This window comes from Notechis scutatus, chromosome Z, assembly GCF_049901735.1.
Source record: "Notechis scutatus isolate UNSWTSFEM ecotype Mainland chromosome Z, rNotScu1.2, whole genome shotgun sequence".
NCBI classification, from domain to species: Eukaryota; Metazoa; Chordata; class Lepidosauria; order Squamata; family Elapidae; genus Notechis; species Notechis scutatus.
The window spans coordinates 136,520,455-136,546,039 of record NC_142025.1 but is presented as its reverse complement, the minus strand read 5'-3'; the positions used below and the strand labels follow the sequence as shown (position 1 = coordinate 136,546,039).

General features: G+C 42.7%; 2 protein-coding genes across 2 annotated transcripts in view; one reads left to right on the top strand and one right to left on the bottom strand.

The window, feature by feature from the left end:
• TTYH1 (tweety family member 1) overlaps nt 1-19,973 on the top strand; it is a 91,821-nt gene extending 71,848 nt beyond the window's left edge. The window contains 9 exon segments of the mRNA XM_026677437.2: nt 8,521-8,596; nt 10,009-10,064; nt 11,236-11,328; nt 11,476-11,568; nt 13,293-13,435; nt 15,202-15,354; nt 15,356-15,391; nt 17,792-17,870; nt 19,173-19,973. Coding sequence (XP_026533222.2) covers nt 8,521-8,596; nt 10,009-10,064; nt 11,236-11,328; nt 11,476-11,568; nt 13,293-13,435; nt 15,202-15,354; nt 15,356-15,391; nt 17,792-17,870; nt 19,173-19,253 — 810 coding nt within the window. The 3' untranslated portion in view covers nt 19,254-19,973.
• Nucleotides 1-25,585, bottom strand: part of EPS8L1 (EPS8 signaling adaptor L1) — a 197,659-nt gene that overhangs the window by 29,550 nt on the left and 142,524 nt on the right. The gene's annotated exons all lie outside the window — the stretch shown is intronic.

The window sequence follows — 25,585 nt, the reverse complement described above, 5'->3', positions numbered from 1 at the left end:
AGTGATGTTGGTCAGGGCTAAATGTTAATGAGCAGCATTTTGGGAGAGAGTGCCAGCTGAGAAGGGGGGCAATTAGAATTAAACCAGCAGTATCAGCAAACTGTGTAGCAATCTACAACAAACCAAACCAAGGGAAATTCACTTATGACATGGCCAGCTCTTTAGGAGCTGATATATTCCAAGTTTCGTAAATGAAAATAGTGGCATATTTGTAACATCGCCATGATAATATCAAACTCCCTTTTTATGACTCTCTAATCCAGGGCTGTCCAACCTTGGCAATTGTAAGATCTGTGGACTTCAACTCCCAGAATTCCCCAGCCAGCGTGGCTGGCTGGGTGAATTTGGGAATTGAAGTCCACAAGTGGTAAAGTTGCCGAGGTTGGACACCCCTGTTCTAATCCCTTAATTCGGAGTAGTGTCGGGGTGACTGGATGAAGCTGAGCATTTACTGGCCGGATGGCCTTCCTGATGCCACCTAGAGTTTGCAGTAGATATCTTTTTTTGCCTGGACATTTTGTTGAGAGTTCTACTATCAATAGATCTTCAGTCTATTCTGAATGGCTCACTAGCTAGGAATTATGGAAACTGAATTCCCGCACAACTGGAGACAGTACTAGGTTGAGGGGTAGGAAGCTATTCTACTGTTTTACACTACATTCACAAACTCTACATTCACAAACTCTCCTGTAGCCATTTACAATCTGTAGTACAGATAATCCTCAACTTAGGACTGATTGTTTCTCAACTGTTCAGAGTTATTATAACAACCTCAGAGTCTGCTTTACAGTCCACAAAACACTTCCGGTCACTATAAAATAGCATACACTTACACACAAGTACTCTCTTTTGTGGTTACAACTGCATTTCAGGGACTTGTAACTGATTCACATTTACAACTGGTTGTAGTGGCCTGGGGTTACATGACCACAATTTGTGAGTGTTTTGCTGATTTCTGATTTAAAAAAAAAAAAACACCCAGGAAAGTGGATTCAGACTTACCACCATGTGATTCTTAATGACCATTGTAAAAATTGTCATAAAACCAGGTCTGGTCATGTTGGAACTGACTTATGACTGCTATGATTTGTGACTGCAAGATATTTGGTAACCGGATAACATAATTGGAATTCTAAGTCGAGGATTACCTGTCCAATTAGTCCTCAACTTAGCACCACTGCAGGACCAGAATTTCCACTGCTAGGCAAGACAATTATTAAGTGAGTTGCACGTGATTTTATGACCTTTTTTGCCACTGTTGTTAAGCGAATCACTGCAAGTAAGTGAATCATGCAGCCGTTAAGGGAATCTGGCTTTCCCCACTGACTTCGCTTGTCAAAATCGAGCTGGGAAGGTCGCAAATGATGATCACGTGACCCTCTCAGAATATTGCAATCATCGTAAATAGATGTTGGTTGCCAAGCACCCAAATTTTGATCATGGGAATGTGGGAAATCCTGCAACAGTCATAAGTTTGAGAACTGGCTGTTAGTCACTTTTTTCAATGCCAATAACTCTAGACGGTCACTAAAGAAATAGTTGTTTAGTCAAGGACTCCCTATATGCGTTCTTTGAGATGTATCAAGACAGAACAGTATCATGGTTCAGAATACTCTCGGAAACTACAGTATATAAAAAGAGCGGACAGCTTGTACAGAATAAAATATGTTACAGAATAAAGCAGGCTACCATCTGTATGCAAGCATTTCCATCCATCAACAGAAACATTTTGTTTCTGTTCTCCCTCCTGGAAGCCTAAGAGGCTGAAATTGATGAACACCAAGACATATAATGGACATTTTACTTTCTATGGAGATTCTCAGTCATCCAGGTAATGGTTGTACCACAGATACTTTTTCAAAAGGCAACTGAATACATGTCACTTCTCTTCCAAGAAACTTCAGTCAGAAGCGAAACGTCTTCAAGGAGAAAGAAGTCCATTTGCCTTTTGAAAAATCACCTTTGCAATGTCATTTTACTTTCCTTTTTAAAATAAAGCATGCTTTGCCATGACAAACACACAAATAGAATCAGTAATTTAGCAAAGGTAGATAATAACAGTGGGGCTGTGGCTTACAGTAGTGATCCCCAAATTATCCGGCTCGGCGGTGGTGCAGAGTGTGGAGAGAGGATGGCTTCACGCGTGCATACACCATTTTCACAAATGCAGTTTCCATTTTTTTATTTTTATTATATAAAATACAAAAAAAGAAAAGAAAATAGGGAAAGAAAGGGAACGGGAAAATGGGGTGTGAAATACAAGGGGGAAGAGAAAAAGAAAGAAAAAGGGGCATTGACTTCCAACTCTTCCTAGCACAGTGCAAGATAAATACACTCCAATTTCAACTTTTTGCTTTTACATATTTGCCATTTCTATAACACCAAATCTTTCTAATCAACAAAACCAAAATCAGAGTTTCATTTTTTTTTCCCCTTCACAAATGCAATTTTGTGCCCACACCACTTCTGGGGTCCGATTCTGAATGGGCTGCACTTATATCAGGGGTTGGGGATCCCTGCTTTACACTATATTTAGTTATTATGCAACTGTGGAATAATTATACTCTCCTGAAGAGACTATGCCTCATATTCTCTGGATACACAAGTCTCTAGTGATCTTCAGCAAAACTTGAGCTAGCCCTGGGGCAATTGTATAATTGCAAGGCATCACATTTTATTTATTTATAAGCACAGATTGTTATTACTAATGCTACCAGAATAGGATGAGGGGTGGAGGCAGAAATCCAGTACCCCAATCAGAAGAACCTGAAAATGAAGCAAAGCTATTACTGGATTTTTGTAAGGACTAAAGATCTAATCATCATCTAACAGAGTTCCTCCATAAATCCAGGTGTACATAACTTGAGCCAGTTCAAAGACCTATTCAGTCTTAGCATGGAATGTTTATGGTTAGCAGGATAGGAATCTCATTTAGGAGGCAGTTTGGGGGATTTCAAGGAAAGACATGGGGGCCAGGTTGCAAAAAATGAAAGGGAAGATGCATGAGAGGGGAGCGGGGAGGAAGATGTTGGCCCAATCCATCCTGGAGAAGATCTGGAGCAATGGATGGAAATTAATCAAGGAGAGAAGCAACCTAGAACCAAGGAGAACTATCTTGACAGTTAGATTAATTTATCAGTGGAACTCATTGCCTCCAGAAGTTGTGGATGCTCCAACACTGGAAGTTTTTAAGAAGAGATTGGACAACCATTTGTCTGGAATGGTATAGGATCTCCTACTTGAGCAAGGGTTGGACTAGAAGACCTCCAAGGTCCCTTTCATCCCTGTTATTTTGTTATTCTGGATTCCAAAGGTATCAAGCGTCACGAAATTCCTGACACTTTCTTTGCACTTCTAACATAAAGGCACTGACTGTAAGAAAAATAAAAACGCAGTCGTGTTTCTTGCCGCTGCACGTACAGAAACTGGCATGGTCTTTGCCCACCAGGCAACTTTCTGAAATCAGAGGGACAGCAGCCAAACCAACTGGTTGGTGGTCTTGCCTGAGAAACTGTCTTCTGTTCTCTGGAGCACAAGAATTTAATTGCTGGCATTTTCAGCCAGGGGAGTGGTGGCATTTGGAAGTGGGGGGGGGGGAGGAATGGTGGTGGTGAGGAAGGAATTTTTCTCACCCTCTTCATGTATATATTTATACATGCAACACACATGTGGGCACACCCATGCCTACACTCTCTCCTTACTGATGTTTTAATTAGTAGGCGTTATTCAGAGTCCCTGGAGAAAAGTAAGAGAAAGCTTTGCATTTTCCATCTGTCTCACTAACCCCTCTTAATTCTGCTCTTCTGAGAATGAGTGCTTTAAGTGCTTCTCTCAACGGTATGCAAGCCCCACTCTGAGCTGTACCCCTGCCAAACTGCACTCCTGCTCCATTAAGCTAACTTAGCCCCCACCCCCAATGCTATTCCAAATCCAAAATCTTACACCTGTCATCAATCTCTCCCTCTCCCTACCCCCCACCCCACCCCAGCTTAGGCCTACCTCCCATTAAGATGAAGTATCTCCCCCACAGATGTGGAAGTACTCTTATTCTCATTTGTCTCCTCCAATCTGGTGCCCACCAGCCCTGTTGATGAACCTCCCATAATTTCAATGCCTTTTCAAACAGCCTGAGTCGAAGCAGGGTGATTTTGGAACTAAATATTTGCATTGAGAGGAGGCATTTGTTATAATAAATATTTTGAGTGGTAGAAGAATAGGAGTTCTAATATTACGATGTCCTTCAAATGGGCAAAGTTACTTCCCCCGACCAAGAAGTAAAACAGGAACAAGAGTTCCTAGGTACCCCAAGTTGATCCAAAATTTTAGCATACTCTTTGTCTCCCCAGCAGATGTTGTCAATGAATTTTGGCTGCCTCATCTTTGTGGATTCTGCGAACTCAGTCTGCAAACTCAATAGTGAAAACTGTAGGCTCCCTGCACATTGTTGGTTGATCATCTTGTCTTTAAACTAAGAAAGCTCGATTGTGCCTTTGTTGATGCATTCATTCGAGCCGTTTCGACCATACTCTTCGACGAAAGACAACCAACCATCTTACAGTCTAAAAACAGATGGCAGGAAAGGAAAAAGAGAAGAGGAAAGCAAGCCAACTGAAGATTTTTTTTTTTTTGTTAGAGACTCATCCAGCTCAGCTAGTTAAAGGATAATCCTGATTCCCCCTCTCTCCCAATTAAAGGAAAGAGAAGCAGAGGGAGCTTGGTTCTTTTCTTGCAGATGTTTCATTACTCAACTAGGTAGTATCATCACAGCATTAGTTGGATAATGAAACATCTGCAAGAAAACAACTAAGCTCAGAGGGTATCAGGAATCACACAGTTCCACCCCTGAGCTACAAATATTCTCTTTTATCAATAGCAGTTCTTTATTGGTTACCTGGCAGCAGATAACCCTTCCCTACTGCAAATCAATCTGAGTGATTTGCTATGCTTTTTCCATTTTTTCTTTTTTAATCAAAGCAACAAATTGAGTGGAGGACCTTTGGAAGGAAGGGAGAGCATAGAAAATCCATGTAAATCTTTCTTTCACAGTTGTATTTAACTATCATGGTTCCCCATTTCTTTGTAAGGAAGGCAAAAATTCAGGAATCTTCAACTCAAACCATGTCTTTAGTTCTCACATTCCAATTAAATATCCTTGTCTGTTTTTTCAGCATCATCTCCATTCCTCCAATTCATCAACTGTTTCTTTTTTTAATGGGCCTACATATCCCTTGGTTTTTTTATCATCAGATTGTCAGAAAAGCCTAGAATATTAAACGTATTTTCACTTTATTTTATTCTCTAATGTTGTGTTTGCCAACACATTTACAGATGACTGTTCTAACCCCAGTTTACCCCATTAGCTCAATTTTCTGAGTTTGCATAAGACACTGACCCATTAATCAAGCACACTGCGGGAGGCTTAAATATGGTGAATAGTAAGTCATATGTTTGCAAATGCAGCTAATATGACTCCTTTTTTACTTCTCCCAGCAAGGGGATGGTTCTTCCAGGCTCTGTGGCTTTCCTTACTTTTTACAATTCATTTCTCCTCATTGTTTGTACTCTTACTATGACCAAGTCCAGCCTCTACCCCTTTAGTTCCAGCACTCTTTTTTCCAACTTAATTATAGCAAAGTGTAGGGTCCAAAGGCCACTGATTGTAAGTGTCCCTTTCTGATAGCTGCCAAGTTCCACTCCACACCACCCAAGCTGTAGGACTTTTTTTCCATGTTCTAGCAAATCAAAAGCAAGCCTTTTTGTTTTATTTTGATGCATTCTATCTGTGTTCTTGATAGAGATTTTATCAGGATGTTTTCCTCTGAGGATGGAGGCTACTGCAGGCTACTTCTGCTGGCTGCCAGCTGCCAGCAGTTCTCACTGGCTCAAGGTTGACTCAGCCCTCCCTCCTTCCGAGTTTGGTAAAATGAGGACCTGGATTGTTGGGGGCAATAGACTGACTCTGTAAACCTCTTAGAGAGGGCTGCGAAGCACTGTGAAGCGGTATATAAGTGTTATTGCTATGTAGCAAGCTTTATTTCTCTAGATATTATAGATAATTCTCAAAATTCTTTGCCAGTAGCCTTGTGATCTAATCTGATGAGAGTTAAGACCTAAAAGCTGTAGAAGGCTCCAGAATGTCCATGTGATGACCCAGGGTGGGATACAAAATAAACACAGTCCCAAAAAACAGATGAAGGTCTTTTTATTCCTTCACTTTGCTTCTAAGCTCCAAATATCCTTGACTAGAGACAAAAAACTCCCACACGAGCAGTTACCAGTAGGAGGAAAATGCCGTTTAAATTATAAAGAGTAAAAAACAACACAAGCCAGGCAAGATAAGGGCTGGAGATAACAGAACACACACTGGGAAGGAGCCAAACTCAGAGAGAAACCATAAACTTTGTTTCCAGTGTTCGCCCATACGCAGGTCCATACTCTTATTCAATTGTCACAGCTGCAGCCCATGAAGAGAATCAAGCCATTTCCTCCCAAGTAGACCATATATCTCTCTTATCCTCTCCTCCCTGCGTGCCCTAGGATGGATAGTGGATGGGCCTGGCTCCTCCTCTGACTGCCCAGCCGGCCTCTGCCCTTCCCCAGCCTCCTCCACAACCTCCGGAGCCACACTTCCACTCCCTGTCGGCTGTTCCTCCTCTCCCTCAAAGTCAGTCTCCACCAGGAGCATGACAGTCCTCTCCTGCTATAATACATGTAGCCCTTGACTTACAATCATTCATTTAATGACCATTTGACGTTACCACAGCACTGAAAAAAAGTGATTTATTTATGACCATTGCAGCATCTCCGTGGTCATGTAATCAAAATTTGTACTCTTGGCATGTATTTATGATAATTGCAGTGTCCCAGGGTCATGTGATCATTTTTTGTAATCTTCTGACGAGCAAAGTCAATGGGGAAGCCAGATTCATTTAATAACCACGTTTAAATTATAAAGAGTAAAAAAACAACACAAGCCAGGCAATGTGTGAATGCACTGTGATTGTGCAGTGGTTAGAATGCGGTATTGCATGCTAATTCTGCCAACTTCCAGGAGTTCAATCCTGACCGGCTCAAGGTTGACTCAGCCTTCCACGCTTCTGAGATCGATAAAATGAGGACCCAGATTGTTGGGCTAATACTGTGATTCTGTAAACTGTGTTTAGAGAAGGCTGTGAAGCACCATGAAGCGGTATATAAGTCTGAATGCTATTGCTATGGCTAACAATCACAGTGATTTACTTAACAACTGTGACAAGAAAGGTTGTAAAATGGGGCAAAACTCATTAACTGCCTTGCTTAGCAGTGGAAATTCGGGGCTCAGTTGTGGTTGTAAGTCGAGGAGTAATGTTGTTCCCAAAACAGGTCCTAGCCTGGCACCAAAGCCAATAAAGACCGCCAGACACGAGGAATGGCATTTTCAGCTTCTTTTATTGGAGTCCTTCTGCAAAAGGGTCTTAGCAGCTAAAGGAGCCAAGATCTTTGAACAATGCACAAATACAAATTTTATACAGCTATGATTAAGGAAGTTAACACCCTAAGAATCAATCATTGGTTCCTTGACGCATGTTTCTTTTGGTTGGTTTCTTCTGCTTTACCTCCTTCTTCACACATTGCATGCTTATGCTAATAAGCTTTCTCACCAAAAGAGTTGTGCATCTGTACTATAGGTAGTCCTTGACTTACAACAGTTCACTTAGTGACCATTCAAAGTTACAACGGCACTGAAAAAAAGTGACTTGTGACCATTTTTTCAGACTTACAACTATTGCAGCATTCCCGTGGTCGCATGATTTACATTCAGATGCTTAACCACTGACTCACATTTACGACAGTTGCTGTGTCTCGGTGTCATGCGATCACCTTTTGCGACCTTCTGTCAAGCAAATGGAAAAGCCAGATTCACTTAACCGGATTGCTAATTTAGCAACTGCAGTGATTCACTTAACAAATGCGGCAAGAAAATTCATAAAATGGGGCAAAACTCACATAACAAATTTCTTTGTTAGCAGCATAAACTTTGGACTCAGTTGTGGTCGTAAGTTGAGGACTATGTGTAATATAATAAGCTAGAGGTTACCAAAGTTTAAATATCTACGTGCCTTAGCTAGCATCCTTCTAGCGTGTCCTTCTAACTTGTAACTTTCTGGTTGCTAGGCAGTAGTGTCCCACCATTTGTTACTTTCTTCACAACTGCAACTTTCTGTGTCAGCAATTCCTTTACCAAACTTTCTTAATTCCAACCTGAGTCCTTCACTACCTGTATTTTTCTGTCTTCCCATATAGCTATCGATCTTTTAGCAATAATCTTCGGGTTCACCCATGCCTTAAAAGTAGAAGTTCTCCCACAGTTTTACTTAGTCGTCTCGGATATGGATCAAATTGAGCCTGACCCACTATTGTTCTCCAAAGCTGCCACCTTTTCCAGTCCACCTTTGTCAATATTTATGCACATTGACAGCAACCAAATGCACTGCGGTAAAAAAAAAACCAACCCAAAATTTTTGTTTTTGCCCCCTCTAGGGACTGAGTGATTTCTGCTTTGAGCCGGATGGCTACGTGATGAACACAACCCAAGCCAGGACTGGACTTAGCCCAGGTAGGACAGGACCCGTTGCTCCTTAAGGAATAAAGATGTTGGATTTGCATTCAGGGATAATACAATTCCCAGGCTGCGAAGCTGCACTGTAGCGCAATACCTTCCTGACAAGAATGCAGTGTGCAAACTTTATTTAACCATTGTGTTTTAGCTCCAGAAAAATTAAATCCCCCTCCCCCCCCGATCATTGGCAAGATTTTAAATTTTAAAAAACTAATTTTAAATTAAAATTCCGTTGACCTGTTAGCTGGACTATAGGTCCTTGGCAAATCTGTGCTGAGTTTGTTTAAGCAATTAAAATCTGCAATTTGATTTTTTTTAAAAAATTCTGTTTGCAAACAAAGCATCTTTGGGAGCTTTTTAGGAGGAAGTAAAAGTCTGATATTGTGTGTGTGTGTGTGTGTGTGTGTATCCTTGTGTACTCAAAAGAGGCAGCTATTTCATTTTTAAAAATGGCAGCTGTTTTCGAATGTCCTAGCTTCAAAAGGCAACTTAAAACAGAGCAGCTTTAATAAAAAGAGTAATTTTCCAAGTTTAGCAGTCAATGTGGGTAACACACCGGCCTTGAATATAATGAAGAAGCAAAGGAGTAACTTTACACTATGGGCCTGGTTTGGTCTATTGTTTTAGGTTCCAGGCTAGAAACCAGGAACTGGTGAGTTGGAGTCCTCAGGCATGAAAGCTGGCTGGGTGACTTTGGGCCAGTCACTCTCGCTCAGCCCAACTAACTCACGGGGTTGTTGTTGTGGGGGAAATAGGAAATAATAGGAATAGATATGTTTGCTGCCTTGAGTTGTTTATAAAAATAAAAACAGATACGAATGAATGAGCCTCACCACCTTGGCTATTAAAAATAAACCATCACATTTAAATGATGCACATCTAATGTCCTAGAGCAAGGTGACTGCTGAAATATTGGCCTGTCAGGAAGGTATCAAACAGCTAGAGCAGAGGTTTCCAGTCTTTCCATGTTGGCTGGGGAATTCTGGAGATTGAAATCCACAAGTCTTTAAATTTGCCAAAGTTGGATACCCTTGAGCTTAGAATCCCTTTTAGGGGGCAGGGGTAGAAATTCATAAATATGCATCAGGGTTGCAATTTCCAGAATGCTCAACCCACACATGGCCCAGGGAAAAGTTGTAATTCCAATTCTTTCCAACAGTTTCCAGGATGTAGCTATTTAATACACTTTATTTTGGTTACTGGTCTCTTGTTTTTCTTGCTGCTTGAGGGTGTGCGTGCACGCGTGTGTGCGTGCACGCGTGTGCGCATATTTCTTTCTCTACCTCATCTGAACATATACAGATGTTAGATAAACAAACTCAGGAGATCAAAGAAGGCATTTAAAAGGCCTAATGTCTAGATGGACCCAGTGTCTTGATGCCCTTTTTTCTTTTCCTTTAACCCTGTAGAAATCCTACAATACTATTTAACCTGCAGCCAAGATATTTTCAACCCTTTTCAACAGGTAAGTATTCCCTCTTTTCTATTCAAATAATATGTGACTTGTGTGGATGTTGCAGAAGTTTTAGGAAGGTGTATTGAATTCTCAGATTAAATCCAAAACTAAATCCAAGCATGTTGTAAAATTGCATAATAGTCATATCTGTAAATCATTTTGATGGCTAGCTCAGCTCTCCTCTAACAGCAGACAAAAAAAAATAAAGTTAAACTTTTGCTTTTATTATTTTCATTTGCTGATTTGCAAATGGCCTTGTGTTTGAAATCCCCTGGTTTCATGCAAAACATGATAGAATTTAAACTTACTTTTGGAGGGAGGAATATCCCAATTTGAGGGTTCCTTCTATTGGGGGTTTGTAAGTTGGCTAACCTCAAATGACTTACAACCATTTGTTTTCTGACCATTCAAAATTACAAAAATGACTTACGAACATTCCTGGCACTTTCTAACGTGTGATCTAGGTGCTTGGCAGCCGGCTCATATTTATGATAGCTGCAGTGTTCCAGGGCCACATGGTGTCCATTTGAGAGCTTAGCAGCCAGCTTCTGATAAGCAAACTCAGAATCACAAAACACAATCATGTGACGTTTTGTTTAATGATTGGGGTGATTTACTTTACAGCCATGGCAATATATGTGTGTGTGTGTGTGTGTGTGTGTGTGTGTGTGTGTGTGTGTATGTGTATGTGTATATGTATGTGTATGTGTATATGTATATGTATATGTATATGTATATATATGGTATTCAGCTTTGTTCGGGTATTTTCCCACGTTATTGTAGTTGTGCTTTTAAAGTTGTAGCAATGTTTCGGCAGAATCTCATCTGCCATCATCAGGCTTCTGTATTGTGTTCGTCTGCGAGTCAGACTGTGAGTCAAACGTTGCTACAACTTTAAAAGCACAACTACAATGACATGGGAAAATACCCGAACAAAGCTGAATACCATACATGTAAGTATCCGCGAAAACTTAAGAAAACAAATATATGTATATGTGTATGTGTATGTGTATATGTGTATATGTTTATATTTATATATATATAAAAATCGACTGCCTGGCTCACCAGATGGCTGCACCACCTAACAATGAATTTTCTGGGTGCAATTGTGATTGCCAGTCAAGGACTACGCACACGGTGTGTTTTTCTCTCATTCCTTTTGTTGCCAACTCTACTATAGAGACTCACGGTGTGTCAGAGGGCACTATCCAACATACATTCTCAGCTGTACGGATTGGAGAGGGAAGCCATCCCCCACTTCCCAGCAGCCGAGGTCAGTGGGAAATGCTCAGAGAGAAAGGGGTGTGGGATTGCACCATTCTTTTGGAGAGGGAAAAGTTATGGGAGGCTAGCCAGAGGGGAAGGGAAGGCTGCAAATTAGGGCAACTGTGTCCTCATTCACACTGTTCGTTCATTACAGAAGAACATCGTATCCATCCAGAGTACCTTGAACATCACAGAAAGTAATTTCCATCATCTTGTAGCTCTCCTCAACTGCCGGGGACTTCATAAGGTACCCCCCATTACTCTTATTTGTCATTTAATTGCTCCAGCCATTCTGCATAACATTTCTTAATATTTCTGTGTACATTTTAAGATCTTGATACGATGGGCATGCATGCATAGTAACGGTATCATCACCTGCAGAAAGGGGTGTCAAACTCGATTTCATTGAGGGCCACGTTGTGGGTTGTGTTTGACAACAGGGTTGTGTTTGACCTTGGAGGGCCGGGGGGGGGGGGCATGGCTGGGAGAGGCCTGGGCATGGTGGGCATGGCCAGTTCAACGTCCCTTGTGTCGGGGGCACCTGTGGTGGCCAAGTACTAAGAGTACTTGTGGTGGCCAAGTACCTGAGACCCTCCCTCATTCTCGTTATAATCTCCTGCTTGCCTGCCTGCCTTTTCTTCTTTTTCCTTCCCTCTTCCTTCTCCTTTCTTCTTCCATTCCCCTCTTTCATTATTTTTCCTTCCTTGCTCTCTTCCCGTCTTCCCTTCTTTTTCTTTGTCTTTCCTCTTTCCCTTTCTCCTTTCCTGTCCCTTCTTGCATGCTCAAATGCAAAAGGGGAAACATTTCTCCTTTTTGTTTTGTTTTTAGTTTGTTTTTATAGTTGTCTGCCAGTGAAAATGAAGCCCAGGAGGGGGGCTGTGCCCCCCCCACACACCATTTTTTGCCACAATGGCCTCCTGCAGTCCTCTGCCAGCAAAAACGGGGTGCGGGGCAGCCACACACGGCCCACCTGAGCTCCATTTTTGTTGGCAGAGGCACTGTGGGCCGGTCCATTGCTGTTCCCAGGCTGCCCCCGCAGGCCAGATCTAAGCACCCCGCAGGCTGGATCTGGCCCTTGAGCCTTGAGATTGACACCCCTGATTTATAACAAGAATCTATAGCTTGTTGCTCTCCAAATATTTTCGATTTCTATTTCCGTCACCACCAGCATGCCCAGTCATGGGCAAGGATAGAAAACAGTGGATCCCCAGATCCTAACCATGATGTATAGGGGGAGTCCTATGACTTCCTCTGTACATCATAAGGGTGTGGTTCCTTTTCATATGAGCTGTTTTCCATCCAAACCAAAATGGAGCAATCTCAACATGGCAGAATCTCAACATGGCACTTATGGCATCCTGTGATTTTATAAGCAGTTTTATACACAAGGGATTTGAAACATCAGTACACAGGCTCACAACCAGCGAGTGTGAACAGTGGAGAGATTATAAGCATCAGTCCAGATATCAAAGCCTCTTCCATGAAGAGCTGTGGTGGTGCAATGGTTAGAAAGTAATACTGCAGGCTAATTCTGTTGACTGCCGACTGCCACCAGTTCGATTCTCACTGGGTCAAAGTTGACTCAGCCTTCCAGCCTTCCGAGGTGGGTAAAATGAGGAACCAGATTGTTGGTGGTAATATGCTGATTCTGCAAACCGCTTAGAGATGGCTGTAAAGCACTATGAAGTGGTATATAAATCTAACTGCTATTGCTATAATAAATCTAGAAAATGAAAGAGCTATGGCATAATCGTAACTTTATAGACCTGTCATTCTCATCTTAGTGTTTCAGATGGAGTGAATAATTCCCATTAAAAAAAGGTTGTAAAAGAGAGAGAAAATGTGGATTAGTGATTAAAAAGTATAATGTCCCATCTGGATATCCTGATACCCAGAAACCAGGAATCATTGCCAATAGACTTTAAAACATCCATATGGAACTACCTCTATGTCACTTCCTGTGTCTCCTAGGACTATGTGGATGGCCTGAAAGGGCTGTGCTATGATGGCATGGAGGGATTGCTTTTCCTCCTCCTCTTCTCCTTCCTCTCTGCCCTTTCCTTCACCACAGCAGTCTGTAGTCTGCCCCGGGCTTGGAAGAGGTTCCAGAACAGGTGAGTGCTGATATCCAGTGTGTGAGAATTGTGAGCCTCCGTTCTAGGCAGGCAGAAACTGCACCAGATTAGGCAAAAAGAAATGGTATCCTGTTCAAACACACTAATGGTAGTTGCTGTAGATATGAATAACCACAGTCCTCAGGATCTGTATCAATGCCCAAGCCTTGAAGGCAGGGCCACAGGCTTCTCCAAAATCAGCCACCACATTGTAGCTTTTAATATAACCAGAGGAAGGAACTATGAAGTACAGGTAGTCCTTGACTTACGACCACAATTGAGCCCAAAATGTATGTCGCTAAGTGAGATGTTTGTTGCCCAATTTTACCACCTTCCTTGCCACAGTTTTTAAGTGAATCATCGCAGTTGTTAAGCTAGTAACACAGTTGTCCAGTGAACCTGGATTTCCCATTGACTTTGCTTGTTAGAAAGTTGTAAAAGATGATCATACGACTCCAGGACATTGCAACCGTCATAAGTATGAACCAGTTGCCAGGCAGCTGAATCTTGATCACGTGACTAAGGGGATGCTGCAACAGCTGTAAGTGTGAAAACCCTCATTTTTTCAGTGCAGTTGTAACTTTGAACAGTCACTAAATCAGGGGTCTTCAAACTTGACTCCTTTAAGACTGGTGGACTTCAACTCCCAGAATTCCCCCTCCAATCATGTTAGTTCAGCAATTCTGGGAGTTGAAGTCCACAAATCTTCAACTTGCCAAGTTTGAAGACCCTTGCACTAAATGAACACTTGTAAGTCGAGGACTACCAGTAGGCAATTAAATCATACTAGTTGTATTTAATTAAAATTAAAGAACTTAAATGTGAAAGGTTATTCAACTTTAAATGGTATATCAGTAAAATCTTGGTTTTGTCCAAACCCTGCCTATTTTTTGGCATACATCCTCCGTAGGCCACTCAAGTACGGTGGCCTAGAGGTGGAGCTCTTGTCTCACAATCAGGAGGCTGTGAGTTTGATCGTAGGTAGAGGCAGCTATTTCTCTCTCTGGGCACACTGAGAATATATGTGCTGGGCGGGGGACCTCTGCATTGGTACCAGGAAGGACATCTGACCAGTAAACACTCACTCCATTCAATTACCCAGACTTCACCCCACAGGTGATTATGGGGTTGTTAAAAGAGGATGATCCTCAGTAGGCCACACATAGGCCAAAAATGTTGCACATCCCTGATATAGAAAATACACAGCAAGATGATCCCTTTCAGAATAAAACTTTAACTGTTCGTTAACTTTGATTATCCCACTTCACGTCTGTAAACAAAAGGGTGTGTTTAAAATTCTGGGATCGGAAGTCCAAATGAAACCAGAGTGTGTCTTATTTGACATGTAAAATCTGTGAACTAGATCAGATTGAGCCAGAAGATTGGGCCAGGTTGTCCTGTTTTCCTGTTCTGAATTTACACATTAAAGCGGGGGTAGGGAACAATGGCCTCTTTTATGACTTGTGGACTTCAACTCCCAGAATTCTTAAGATAGCCATGTTGGGTCAGGAATCCTGGGAGTTGAAGTCCACAAGTCATAAAATGGGCCATTGTTCTCCACCCCTGGCCTAAAGGGACAGCAGTCCAATGCAAGAAAAATAAGAAAAACCTAAATGCTTGATTCGGCACAAACTCTTTGTTTTCTGGATAGATGCCCTAGGACCGTAGTTTTTCTTCACAATCATTAGACTAGGTGACTCTTTCCTTGTTACTCACTCCTTTGCTTCTTTCCCCCCCCTTTTCCCCCGCCCTGAATTCCTGCATAGGGACTCGGACTATGACGACATGGAGGATGACGACCCTTTCACGCCCCAGGCATGTAGACCGCCAACAGTGCGCACAGGGGGGGCTGGGCCCAGCCTGCCCAGCTCCTTTGGCCACTGTTCAAGCTGGGGCAGCCGGGGCAGCCTGCGCCTTTCAGCCCCCCATTTCCAACGCCCCCATCTCACAGTACATGTGAGTAACCCCCAACCCCCACCTCCCAACCCCCTCCCCACGTGCTTGGTCTTAATACCCCCTGCAAAGCGGGAGGGGTATGGAGCGGCCCCAGTGGCCCAGATCCGAGTGCGTGAGGGGGAGGGGGAAGGGAGGACAGACTCCCCCACCCCCAAAATCAGGAATGGATTGTTCCCTCTACCTCTTCAAGCTCCTTTCCCCTCACCTCCTCCCTCCTTCTTGCCTCCTTCCCTGGCTTTTTCCTCATCTCATTCATTCTCCTTCCCCGGTGCTGCTTTAGTTGTCTGAAACCACCTCATCTGGGCTCCCTAATCAAGGAGAAGGGCAGATGCGATGGTCAACATTGTTTAGCCATTTTGAAGTTTAAAGAATTGAGAATAATAGGAGATTTCGGAAAGCTGACAGATAGTCCTTGATTTGCGACCATAATTGAGCCCCATTTTTTTTTTTTTTTTGTTAAGTGAATTTTGCTCCACCCTTGTTAGGTGAATCACTGCAGTTGTTAAGTTACTAACACGGTTGTTAAGCAAATCTGGCTTCCCCCATTGATTTTGCATGCCGGAAGGTTGCAAAAGGAGATCACATAACCCGGGATGCTGCAACCATCATAAATATCAGTCAGTTGCCTGGCATCTGAATTTTGATTATATGACCATGAGGATGTTGCAGTGGCCATAAGTAACTTCGAACAGTCACTAAACAAACTGTTGTAAGTGGAGGACTATCTATATTTCCTACTGTCTGGATCACCAGAGTAGGAGAAGGAATGTTTATTTCATACACTGCATTATACTATCACCCCATTTCCTTCAGAAACATCTAAGCAGCTTATTTAATTCTTCTTACTCTTAGTTTCATAGAGTATACGGATTTTGAGGGGCCTGGGAGATCATGTAGTCTGACTCCCTGACCCATACAGGAATCTATTGTACCCTCCAGCATCTGTTTAAACATAAGAAGATGAGATGAGATGAGAGATGATAGAGATGAGATAACCTTTATTGTCATTTTTTTTTTTACTGTGAGCACACTGGCACATATTAAAAATGAAATTCTGTTGCTCACTCTCAAAAAAGGGATATAAACATCTCTCATGGAGAAGGCTTTATTGCCTGCAGATGCAGTCTGTTCCACATTGCTCCTATCCATTAAATACCATTTTAGATGTCTTTTATTAGGGTATCACCAGGAGCCATCCCACTAAAGCAGTTTTCCATAGAGATGGAATCATTAATTCCTTTGTTTTCTTCACCCGTATTTTTTTTATTATTATTATGTTTTCCATCTTGTTTCCATAATGGCGAGCCAGCCCTATGTATCACTTTCCATTCCTGGCCCAGCCTAAGATGATCCATTTATCAAAATGCTCTTCTGGAAATACCACCCAAGTCCCTTCACTACCTCTAATGTGTTCCCAGTGACCGGTCCTTTTCTTACTCCAGATTTTCCAGGGGTCTCCAACCTTGGCAACTTTAAGACTTGTGGACTTCAGCTCCCAGAGCTTTGCTGGCTGAGGAATTCTGGGAGTTGAAGTCCACCAGTCTTAAAGTTGCCAAGGTTGGAGACCCCTGGTCTACACTATCTTATCTTTCCCAAACTAAGCAAAACTGACCGCTACTGTTTTATTCTTTTCTCCTCAATCCTTAACCTTTTCACTGCTTTTCATGCCCCATTCTCTGGAGTGCAATTCGGATAAAATGCATATTCAGATAAATTGTGTTTACCTAATTAACTTATTGGGCTGCAACTTCTATTTTTATATTGGAGAAACAGGTATTGCCCCCTCCCTATATAAATATACTCTCCAAATAGAGATAAGTATGCAAATCTTGAGATCCTTGATCTTCTTCTTATATATTTTTTTTAAAGTGGAGATGATCTCCATTTGGAATTCTCATGTCACACTATATGTTGGCAATAGTGATATGGGGCATATATCTACTCCTCCAAATAAAAAAGACCAAATATGTCATGATGAACCTAGGATTTACTGTATAATCCAGGCTATGGTTTATTTTCATGAGATCTAAATAGACCAAGGGCCTTCATTTCAATGGCCACTTAGACCAGTGGTCCCCAATTTTTCTGATTTGGTGGACTGATGGAGGTGGTGGGGCGGGACAGTCCATTTTCACAAATGCAGCTTCAATGCATGTGCTTGTTTATCACTTCTGCAGCCTGGTTCTGAACGGACTGCAGCCCGACACTGAGTCGTGGATCATGGGTTGGGGTCCCCTGACATAGACATTTTTTGTAGAGGTCCTCCAGAAAGTTGCTGATGTCCAATAAAATAATTTTTCTAGTATTTATGAAGTAATGGACTGACCTTCCAGAGCTTAGGTAGCTTGGCTTGGGGAGGGAGGGATTTTTTATCAGCATCTTTCTTGGTGTCCCTTGCAGGAGTCAAAGCGCTTCGTACAGTGGCAGTCCTCAATTTGAGAGCATCTCTCTCATTGACCGTCATTCCCCACCCCCTTCGGTAAGTCAGAAGCATGGACTCCTCCATATGTGGTAACCAAATGCAGCCCATCAGCTGTAGGCTATGACAGAGAAGAGACACAACAAGTGGCTTTGGTTTTGTGATCCATGCTGAATTGTGGGGGGGGGGGGGTTGAAAACCTGGTGCATATATGTCCGATGCGTAAGATTCTCAAAATAATAATAATCACCTAAACCGACCCAAAGGTGTTTTGTTTTTTTCCTTTGAAGACATTTCACTTCTCATCCAAGAAGCTTCTTCAGAACTGAAGAACTTTCAGAAACTGAAGGTGCTTCTTGCACAAGAAGTGAAACATTTTCAAAGAAAAACCAAGAAAGTCCAGCTGCCTTTTGGAAAACACCTTTGGGACAAACATGAGCTGGATGACTGAGAGTCTCCATAGACAATCACTTAAACAACAGAATTAGTAGCAAAATTACTTTTTTTATTCCTTTGGTCAAAATGGGTTGAATCAGTTCTATAACAGCACAAGTTGTATGTCTTCTGAGCTTTCTTTGCTTTGGGCAGGGTGGAGGTGGTTCTGAGGGGGTTTGCAGGTGCTGCTGACACCAGAGGAAGCAGGGCAGAGTTTTCACAATTTCATGCATGGTTTGTAAATTTAGTTAACGTAGGTGTATTTAGCCTGAGACACCATACATCTATTTAACTCTTTATTTTTGGATGAGAAGAATTTGGGGTAACTCGGGGCCATCAAAAAGGTCTGAAGCTATACACAGTTCCAGAGCTACTTAATTATTTAACCCAGCGGTCCCCAACTTTTCCAGCTTGGTGGCCCAGCATGGGGCGGGGCATGTGAGGGGCAGGGGCACACACAGCTCCATTTGCGCAAGCTTCACGTGCAAGCGGAAGGTGCTTGTGCTCGTGCGCAAAGTTCCACTCACACAAACAGAAGATACTCGTGCAAGCAGAGCTTCACTCATGAGCACAAGCATCCTCTGTTCTCACAAGTGGAACATGCACGAGTGCGAGTGCCCCCGTTTGTGCGAATGGAGGTTCATGTGCACGCTTGCTCATTTCTCCCTTGGCCCAGTTTTGAACAGGCTGCGGCCCAGTAGTGGGTTGCAGCCCAGGGGTTGGGGACCCATGATTTAACCATACCCACCTCTCAATGTTTCTACAAATATAACTACTAGAATACTCAGCCAGTATGTTGGTCGGAGATTTAAAAATTGCAGCTCCCAACTCACCTGGAAAGGGACAGATTGAAAAGGTAGAATAACTGCTGTTCTAATATTGCTTGGTTATTAACTTCCTCGCTCCTCTCTTTTTATCATTCCATAGTATTCTCCCAGCATGCGAGCGTCTTATGTCGGTGCTAGCGAAGAAGTGGTCCTCCCCTGCCAGACCGGATTACAGTCCTAGATGCAGTCCAGAAGACCCCAACCCAGATGCACACCACCCCCAACTAACACAGAGAGAGACCCCTCCCCAACCCAAACATTTGCTAGAATACAACTTAAGTGAGCCTTTTTCACCAGGTGCCCCCTGCTCCTTCACTTGAATCTCTTCAATAGCCTACCTTCTCTAAGAAAGGAAAGGGGGAGGGAGGGAGAGAATATTCCTTAGGCCGGGAAACCTTCAGTGGTGGGGATGAGCGGTATGAATACATCAAGAAAGGTAAATAAAGAGAGACACGGTTGAGAGACAGAACGAGTGCGAGCCACATGAAAGGGTGAATGACAGAAAATAATTGGAAGCTGAGCTAATTTCAAAATAGAAATTGAAGTTTATCTATTAAAAAAAGCGTGTGGTTTTTGTGGAAAAATAAATAAAAACACCGCGTGAGTGCAGGCATGAGAGGTGGATCGAAAGAGTATATGGACGATGGAGACAAAACAGCAAAAGCCACCCAGCTAGAGAGGGATGCGCCCTGCTCTGACCATGGGCGTGCAGGAAAAATGGAGGACACCACTGGGTCCTACCAAGAGAATTGAGAGAATAGGAGAACCCATTAGGGGCCCAGAGCTACCCTTGCTTCCCTATCAGCCTCCTTGTTCCTAATTAGAACCACCCCACCCCACCCCCACACTAACAAGCATTTGGAACTTGCCCAGTTTAAAATAAAAGGGAAACTTTATTTTACATGGTGTCCATCTCTGATTTTGCATGCACACAACTGTGTGAAAGAATATGCAGTCCCGGGGATGTCTACAGAATATACTGCTACACTCCCTCATCTTGGTGGCGGGAGGCACGTTACGGGGAGGAATGACCGAAGAACATTGAGAGTCTATGTCGAGAGCATATATAGGTGCAAGTAGTCCTCAACTACTGTCTGAACGATGTTGATTGATCCAGTCACAAATGAGTTTCTTTCTTCTTCTGATTTCATTTAGAATTATATTATCCAACATAAGAAGCATAAATGAGCCTTCTTCCAGGTTTAAAGAGCTTCCGGCAAGGCCCACTCTGGGTCCTCTTCAGCCATAGCAAACTCCAAGTTTATCTGATTACATGACAATGCTTCCTGCCAGTGTTGAGCCATGGGTTAAATCAGAGTTCCCCTAGATTTTCTGGTTGGGGAGGTTGAAAGGATGGTTCTGCGCAAGTGGTGAGCAGCTTACTGCTGCTCCTGCAAGTGGGGGTGCATGCATTCACCCACCACTTCTGAATGCCTCCAGTTCTGAATGCCTCCAGGCCTGGAAGTGGGCCGCAGTCCAAGAGTTGGGGACCCTGGGTTAAGTCATCTATTGTTACATTGCTGTTGAACAGTGTTGTCTCAACCAATTTGGACTCCATTTGCATGTTCAGTGTGAAGAAAGGGGCTCTCATAGAGGGCTTGTTCATTCACAAATGACCACCACAGGGGTTGAGAAAAGTAGTAAGCAACCGGATGATGCTGTTCCCTGTCACTCCCATTAATTCACTGTTAAACATCCTCTACCGACTTTCTCTTTTGTCTGGAATAGCAAGTGCTGAGCTACAACCGCTTTGCCTACTTACAGGTAGTCCTCGACTTACAAGCGGTCGTTTAGCAACTGTTCAAAGTTATAATAGACTCCTCCTCAAAAACTACTGATGACCTGGTTTTAAAGTTCGGACATCCACACACACACCCCGAGCAGTGGTGGGATTAAAAAATTTTTAACCTGTTCTGTGGGCATGGCTTGGTGGGCATGGCAGAGGAAGGATACTGCAAAATCTCCACTCAGAGGTGGCATTTGCTGGTTCTCCGAGCTACTCAAATTTTTCGCTACCGGTTCTCCAGAACTGGTCAGAACCTGCTGAAGACCACCTCTGCCGCCGAGTCAAGTTACTGCATTTTAGGGGCTCCTGCCTCTCCTTGGAATGTGTCCCACCTCCTCCACCTCTGTAGGTACCATCCCTTACAACTCATTTCCCTTGGCTAAGGCCTGTACCATTTAAAAATACCTGATCTGGCACTCCAAGCAATGCCTGATGATTAACCTCACCCCTACCCTCAAGATCCAAAACCTAACTGTGCCTGGAGGCTGGCACACTTTTTCTTTTATTAAGATTACTTCACTTTTAAACAAAGAGTAAGTAGGTACGCTAATGCAAACAACTTTCAGAATCTTCTTTTGTGAATTTTCCATTCACAAAAGTCTGAATGACCCCAATGACCAGAGAGGAAGGTGACAAGACATAACACAGCTGGGAGTTGGTCAGGAGGCAGAGGAAGAGAATAGAATTTCCCAAGGTATATCCATTCCATCACTACTAGTATTAAAGGTTTAGTCTGACATGATTTTGTCTATTGGACATAAGCAAATAAAAACTGAACTTTGGCTGGATTATTATATGTTGTTCTTGAGCTGGCCCTGATATGAGCCTTATTAGAATGTTTGGACAAATATACAAGGATACCAAAATCCAGTGCTAATCCTGACCATGATGGGAGACCAATGTGATAGGGGAAAAAAATAAAATTTCCTCATTTCACAAGCAGATAGCACAATATAGGAGATCAAACCCATCAAGACAAGATTCAGTGGTCCACCTGCTTTTGAAAGACAAAGGCCACTCTTTTTGAAGATAGCAAAGTCCACAATTTGGATAGAGAGGCCCATTGGTTTGAAAGAAGGGTAAAATAATTCATCTGCATTGGAACTGAACACCGGTCCATTTACACAGCAAGAGGAATAAGACACCACCTATCTCCAGTCTACAACGCAGCCCTTGCAGAAATTACAAGAAAATTTCACAATCAATTGCACCCTGATTCAGGTGACCCTGAGGGCACAGGTACTCCCCCCCATGCCCTAAACTCCCTTGGAGAGCTAACAATGACTGCAAAAAATATAATCCATCCTTCCATTCCCCTCCTCTCCCCCCCCCACCCCTCACCATTCTATCAAATCTATCTTTACACACACACACACACCGTCCGGTCTCAACTGTCTGTCCCTATCTTTCCACCTGTGCCCCCCATCAGAACTGATGGAGCTTCTTGGATGAGAAGTGAAATGTTTTCTTCTTCCTCTTCAAGGAAAAAACAGTCCAGTTGCCTTTTCAAAAAAAAAAAAAAACATCTTGGAGACAACTATGATCTTGATGACTGAGAATCTCCACAGACATTTCCTCAGGAAGGCTATCCACTTCATCACTGTCTTTCTTTGAAAATCTAAAGTTATCTAAACTTGCTAGAGGAAGAAAATAGAGAAATATTCAAGATGACGAGTAGGTGACCATTGCAAGGAGAAGCAGAAGACTTGAGGGAGCAGCACTGGGCAGCCATATTTGAAGCACTTCCAGTATTACATTTAAACCTCACGATTCCACCAACTTTTGCTCCAAGAATCGTTTTCAATTAAAACACCTGCAAAAGTATAGTTATAACAGGTCCATTTGAGCAAATGTCTTTCCATTCATGCAGCTAATGAGTTCAGATTTCAGATTTTTTTCCTATATAGAATAATAACATAAAACAATAATCGAGTTGGAGGTCTTCTAGTCCAACCCAGCTCAGGCAGTAAACCTTATCTCTTCTTAAAAGCCTCCAGTGTCAGAGCACCCCAATGTCTGGAGGCATGTCATTCCACTGGTTAATTATTCTGTCAGAAAATTTGTCCTTAGTTCTAGGTTTATTCTCTCATTGATGAGTTTCCATCCTTTGCTTCTTGTCCTGTCTTCAAACCAGATTCAGAATGGAGTTGGGAGTTTTGAGGTCTTTTTAGTCTAACCCCAGGGGTGAGATTCAAATTTTTTAACAACCGGTTCTGTGGGCGTGGCTTAGTTGGTGTGCGTGGCTTGGTGGTCATGTTATTGGCTGGGAGTGGCCAACTCAATATCACTCACATCGAGGCACGCATCTCCTCGCCTGGCCTCTCATGACTGTGGGGATGCTGCAACAGTCATAAGTGTGAAAAATGGCCATAAGTCACTTTTTTCAGTGCCATTGTAATTTTGAATGGTCACTCCACACAAGCAAAGTACCAGCAAAGGAGGGAAAAAAAACTCTAGAGATGTTCCTGAGACAGGAAGTCTAGTCCTGCCAAGAATGTAATAAGGGTTAACAGAGAGGTAGTTTCTGTAAGCAACACCAGAATGTTTCCTTCCTGCCTTCCTCACAGGATTAGGCCAGTAATTTCTTCTAACAATCGGTTCTCTGAACTGCTTAGAATGTTAACAACCTGTTCTAGCAAATAGGTGCGAACTGGTAGAATCCCACCCCTGTCTAACCCCCTGCTTTGAGCAGGAGACCCTATACCATTTCAGACAAGTTGCTATCCAGTCTCTTCTTAAAAACCTCCAGTGATGAAGCATCCACAACTTCTGAAGGCCAGCTGTTCCACTGGTTAATTGTTCTCACTGTTAGGAAGTTTCTCCTTCCAGGTTGCTTCTCTTCTTGATTAGTTTCCATCTGCTGAAAGGAAAAAAGAAACCTTTCTCTTTAAGGATCGTTGAAAGGCAGAGCTTTTTCCCTTTATGAATTCAAATTTCCCTGCTGGGAGATTTACTACAAAATGATTGGAAATCAGCTACATTGGAAGCAGGAACCAGTTAAGAAAAGGCAAAGTCAGCATTCCTGAGGCTAGCCTGTTGAACTGTAAAAACCCCTTTTAAACTCTTATTTGGCATGTGAACCCTTTGAAGTCTTTTGATTTGGCATGTGTGATTGGGTTTTTTTTTATGGTGTTTAAAACCTGTTTGGGTTCTTCCGTCCTGGGATCTGGGCGGAAGGCAAATAAATAATTGTTTTATAGTCCAATCTCTGTTTTTCCTGGCCCTTTGTAGCTACTCGTTCCCTGTAATTAATCAGTTTGCATTTTCTTGCAATATCCTGAGCTTTCTGTTTATGCCTTAGGTTTGCTATTATGGTTTAATTCTTTTCTTCCTCCCTGTCTGGTTCCTCCATGTTTTTTGTTACTGTGTTTTGGTGAATATCTCCTTTTCTCATGTGTCTAAAGTTCTTAATTACTTTGGTTGATTTCTGTTCCTTTTGGGTGTTTGCTTTTGCTGTTTTCACAACTTTATAGTTTGCCATCTATTCGATTTCTAGGGGAAAGGGGGATATTAGCTAATTTGTAGGGTTTTTCTCTGTATCCCATGGTATTTGGATGTGCTGGCTCATGTAATTTTATCCTTCCTTTGTTGTGGAGAATAGACTGGCTTCAGCTTTTAATGGCCCCATTGACAAGGGTGAGGGTTGAATCTCTGCCTGATTTTCTACTTCTCTTTTCTTTTATGGGAATTTTCCTGTCCTTTTCTTTTCCAAGGAGAGGGGTGAATCATAACTTCCAACACATCCATTGCTTCTTGTCCTGCCTTCTGGTGCTCTAGAGTCTAGAGCAGGTCTCCACCTTGGCACTTAAGACTTGTGGACTTCAATTCCCAGAATTCCTCAGTCAGCTTTGCTGGCTGAGGAATTCTGGGAGTTGAAGTCCACAAGACTTAAAGTTGCCAAGGTTGGAGACCCCTGGTCTAGAGAAGATAAGTTGATCCCCTCTTCTCTTTGTGGCAGCTCTCAAATACTGGAATGTCACCCTAGAAATGGAGTATGAAGTGCTGCAGATTGATCCAGGCACCAGGTGGTACAGAAGCCAGTGCATACAGAAGTCAACTGTTTTGACCAAGAGCCAGGAAAAGTTGGTCATGCTATAAAGCAACCATTCTTTTTTGGGTAGGAAAATTGTAAAAAGGAAAAAAGGGGAGGGGAAGGGATAATTGTTTTCAGAAAGGATAGAGTACTCTTTACATCTGGGAAATGGGATCTGCAACAGTGACTGATAGACTACAGAAACCAAAATATTACCATGATATTAATGGGAAAAAAAGTCCAACTATCCCAAAAAAAATTTTGCCAGCTACTAAAGTTATGAAGCTGGTAAAAGAGAAAAGGGGAGAGAAACTTTCCTTCTTTATGTCATGTGTGTTTTGTCTTTCTTCTGGATCTTCAAGGCAGGGGAGTTCGAGTCTCTTTCCCCTCTTTTGTCTCTTCACAAGGAAAATTAGGATACAATAAAACAAACGGTCCAAAGACACTGAGATGGATGTAGGTCACAGCCTGCATCTTCTCCCATGTCCTGAGATAACATCCTGTGTTGATCCCCCTCAGGTTGAAGTTAAATGAAACCCGCAGGGTCATGGGAGTTGTAGTTCTACGCTTCTGAAGCGGAAAGCTAATATCCCACCCTCCGGGACAAACCACGTGAGGAATCTCCGCGGAATGTCGCCGCGAGGGAGTGATGTCACCACGCACGTCGACGTCCTCTCTTTCACCGCCCTCGCGC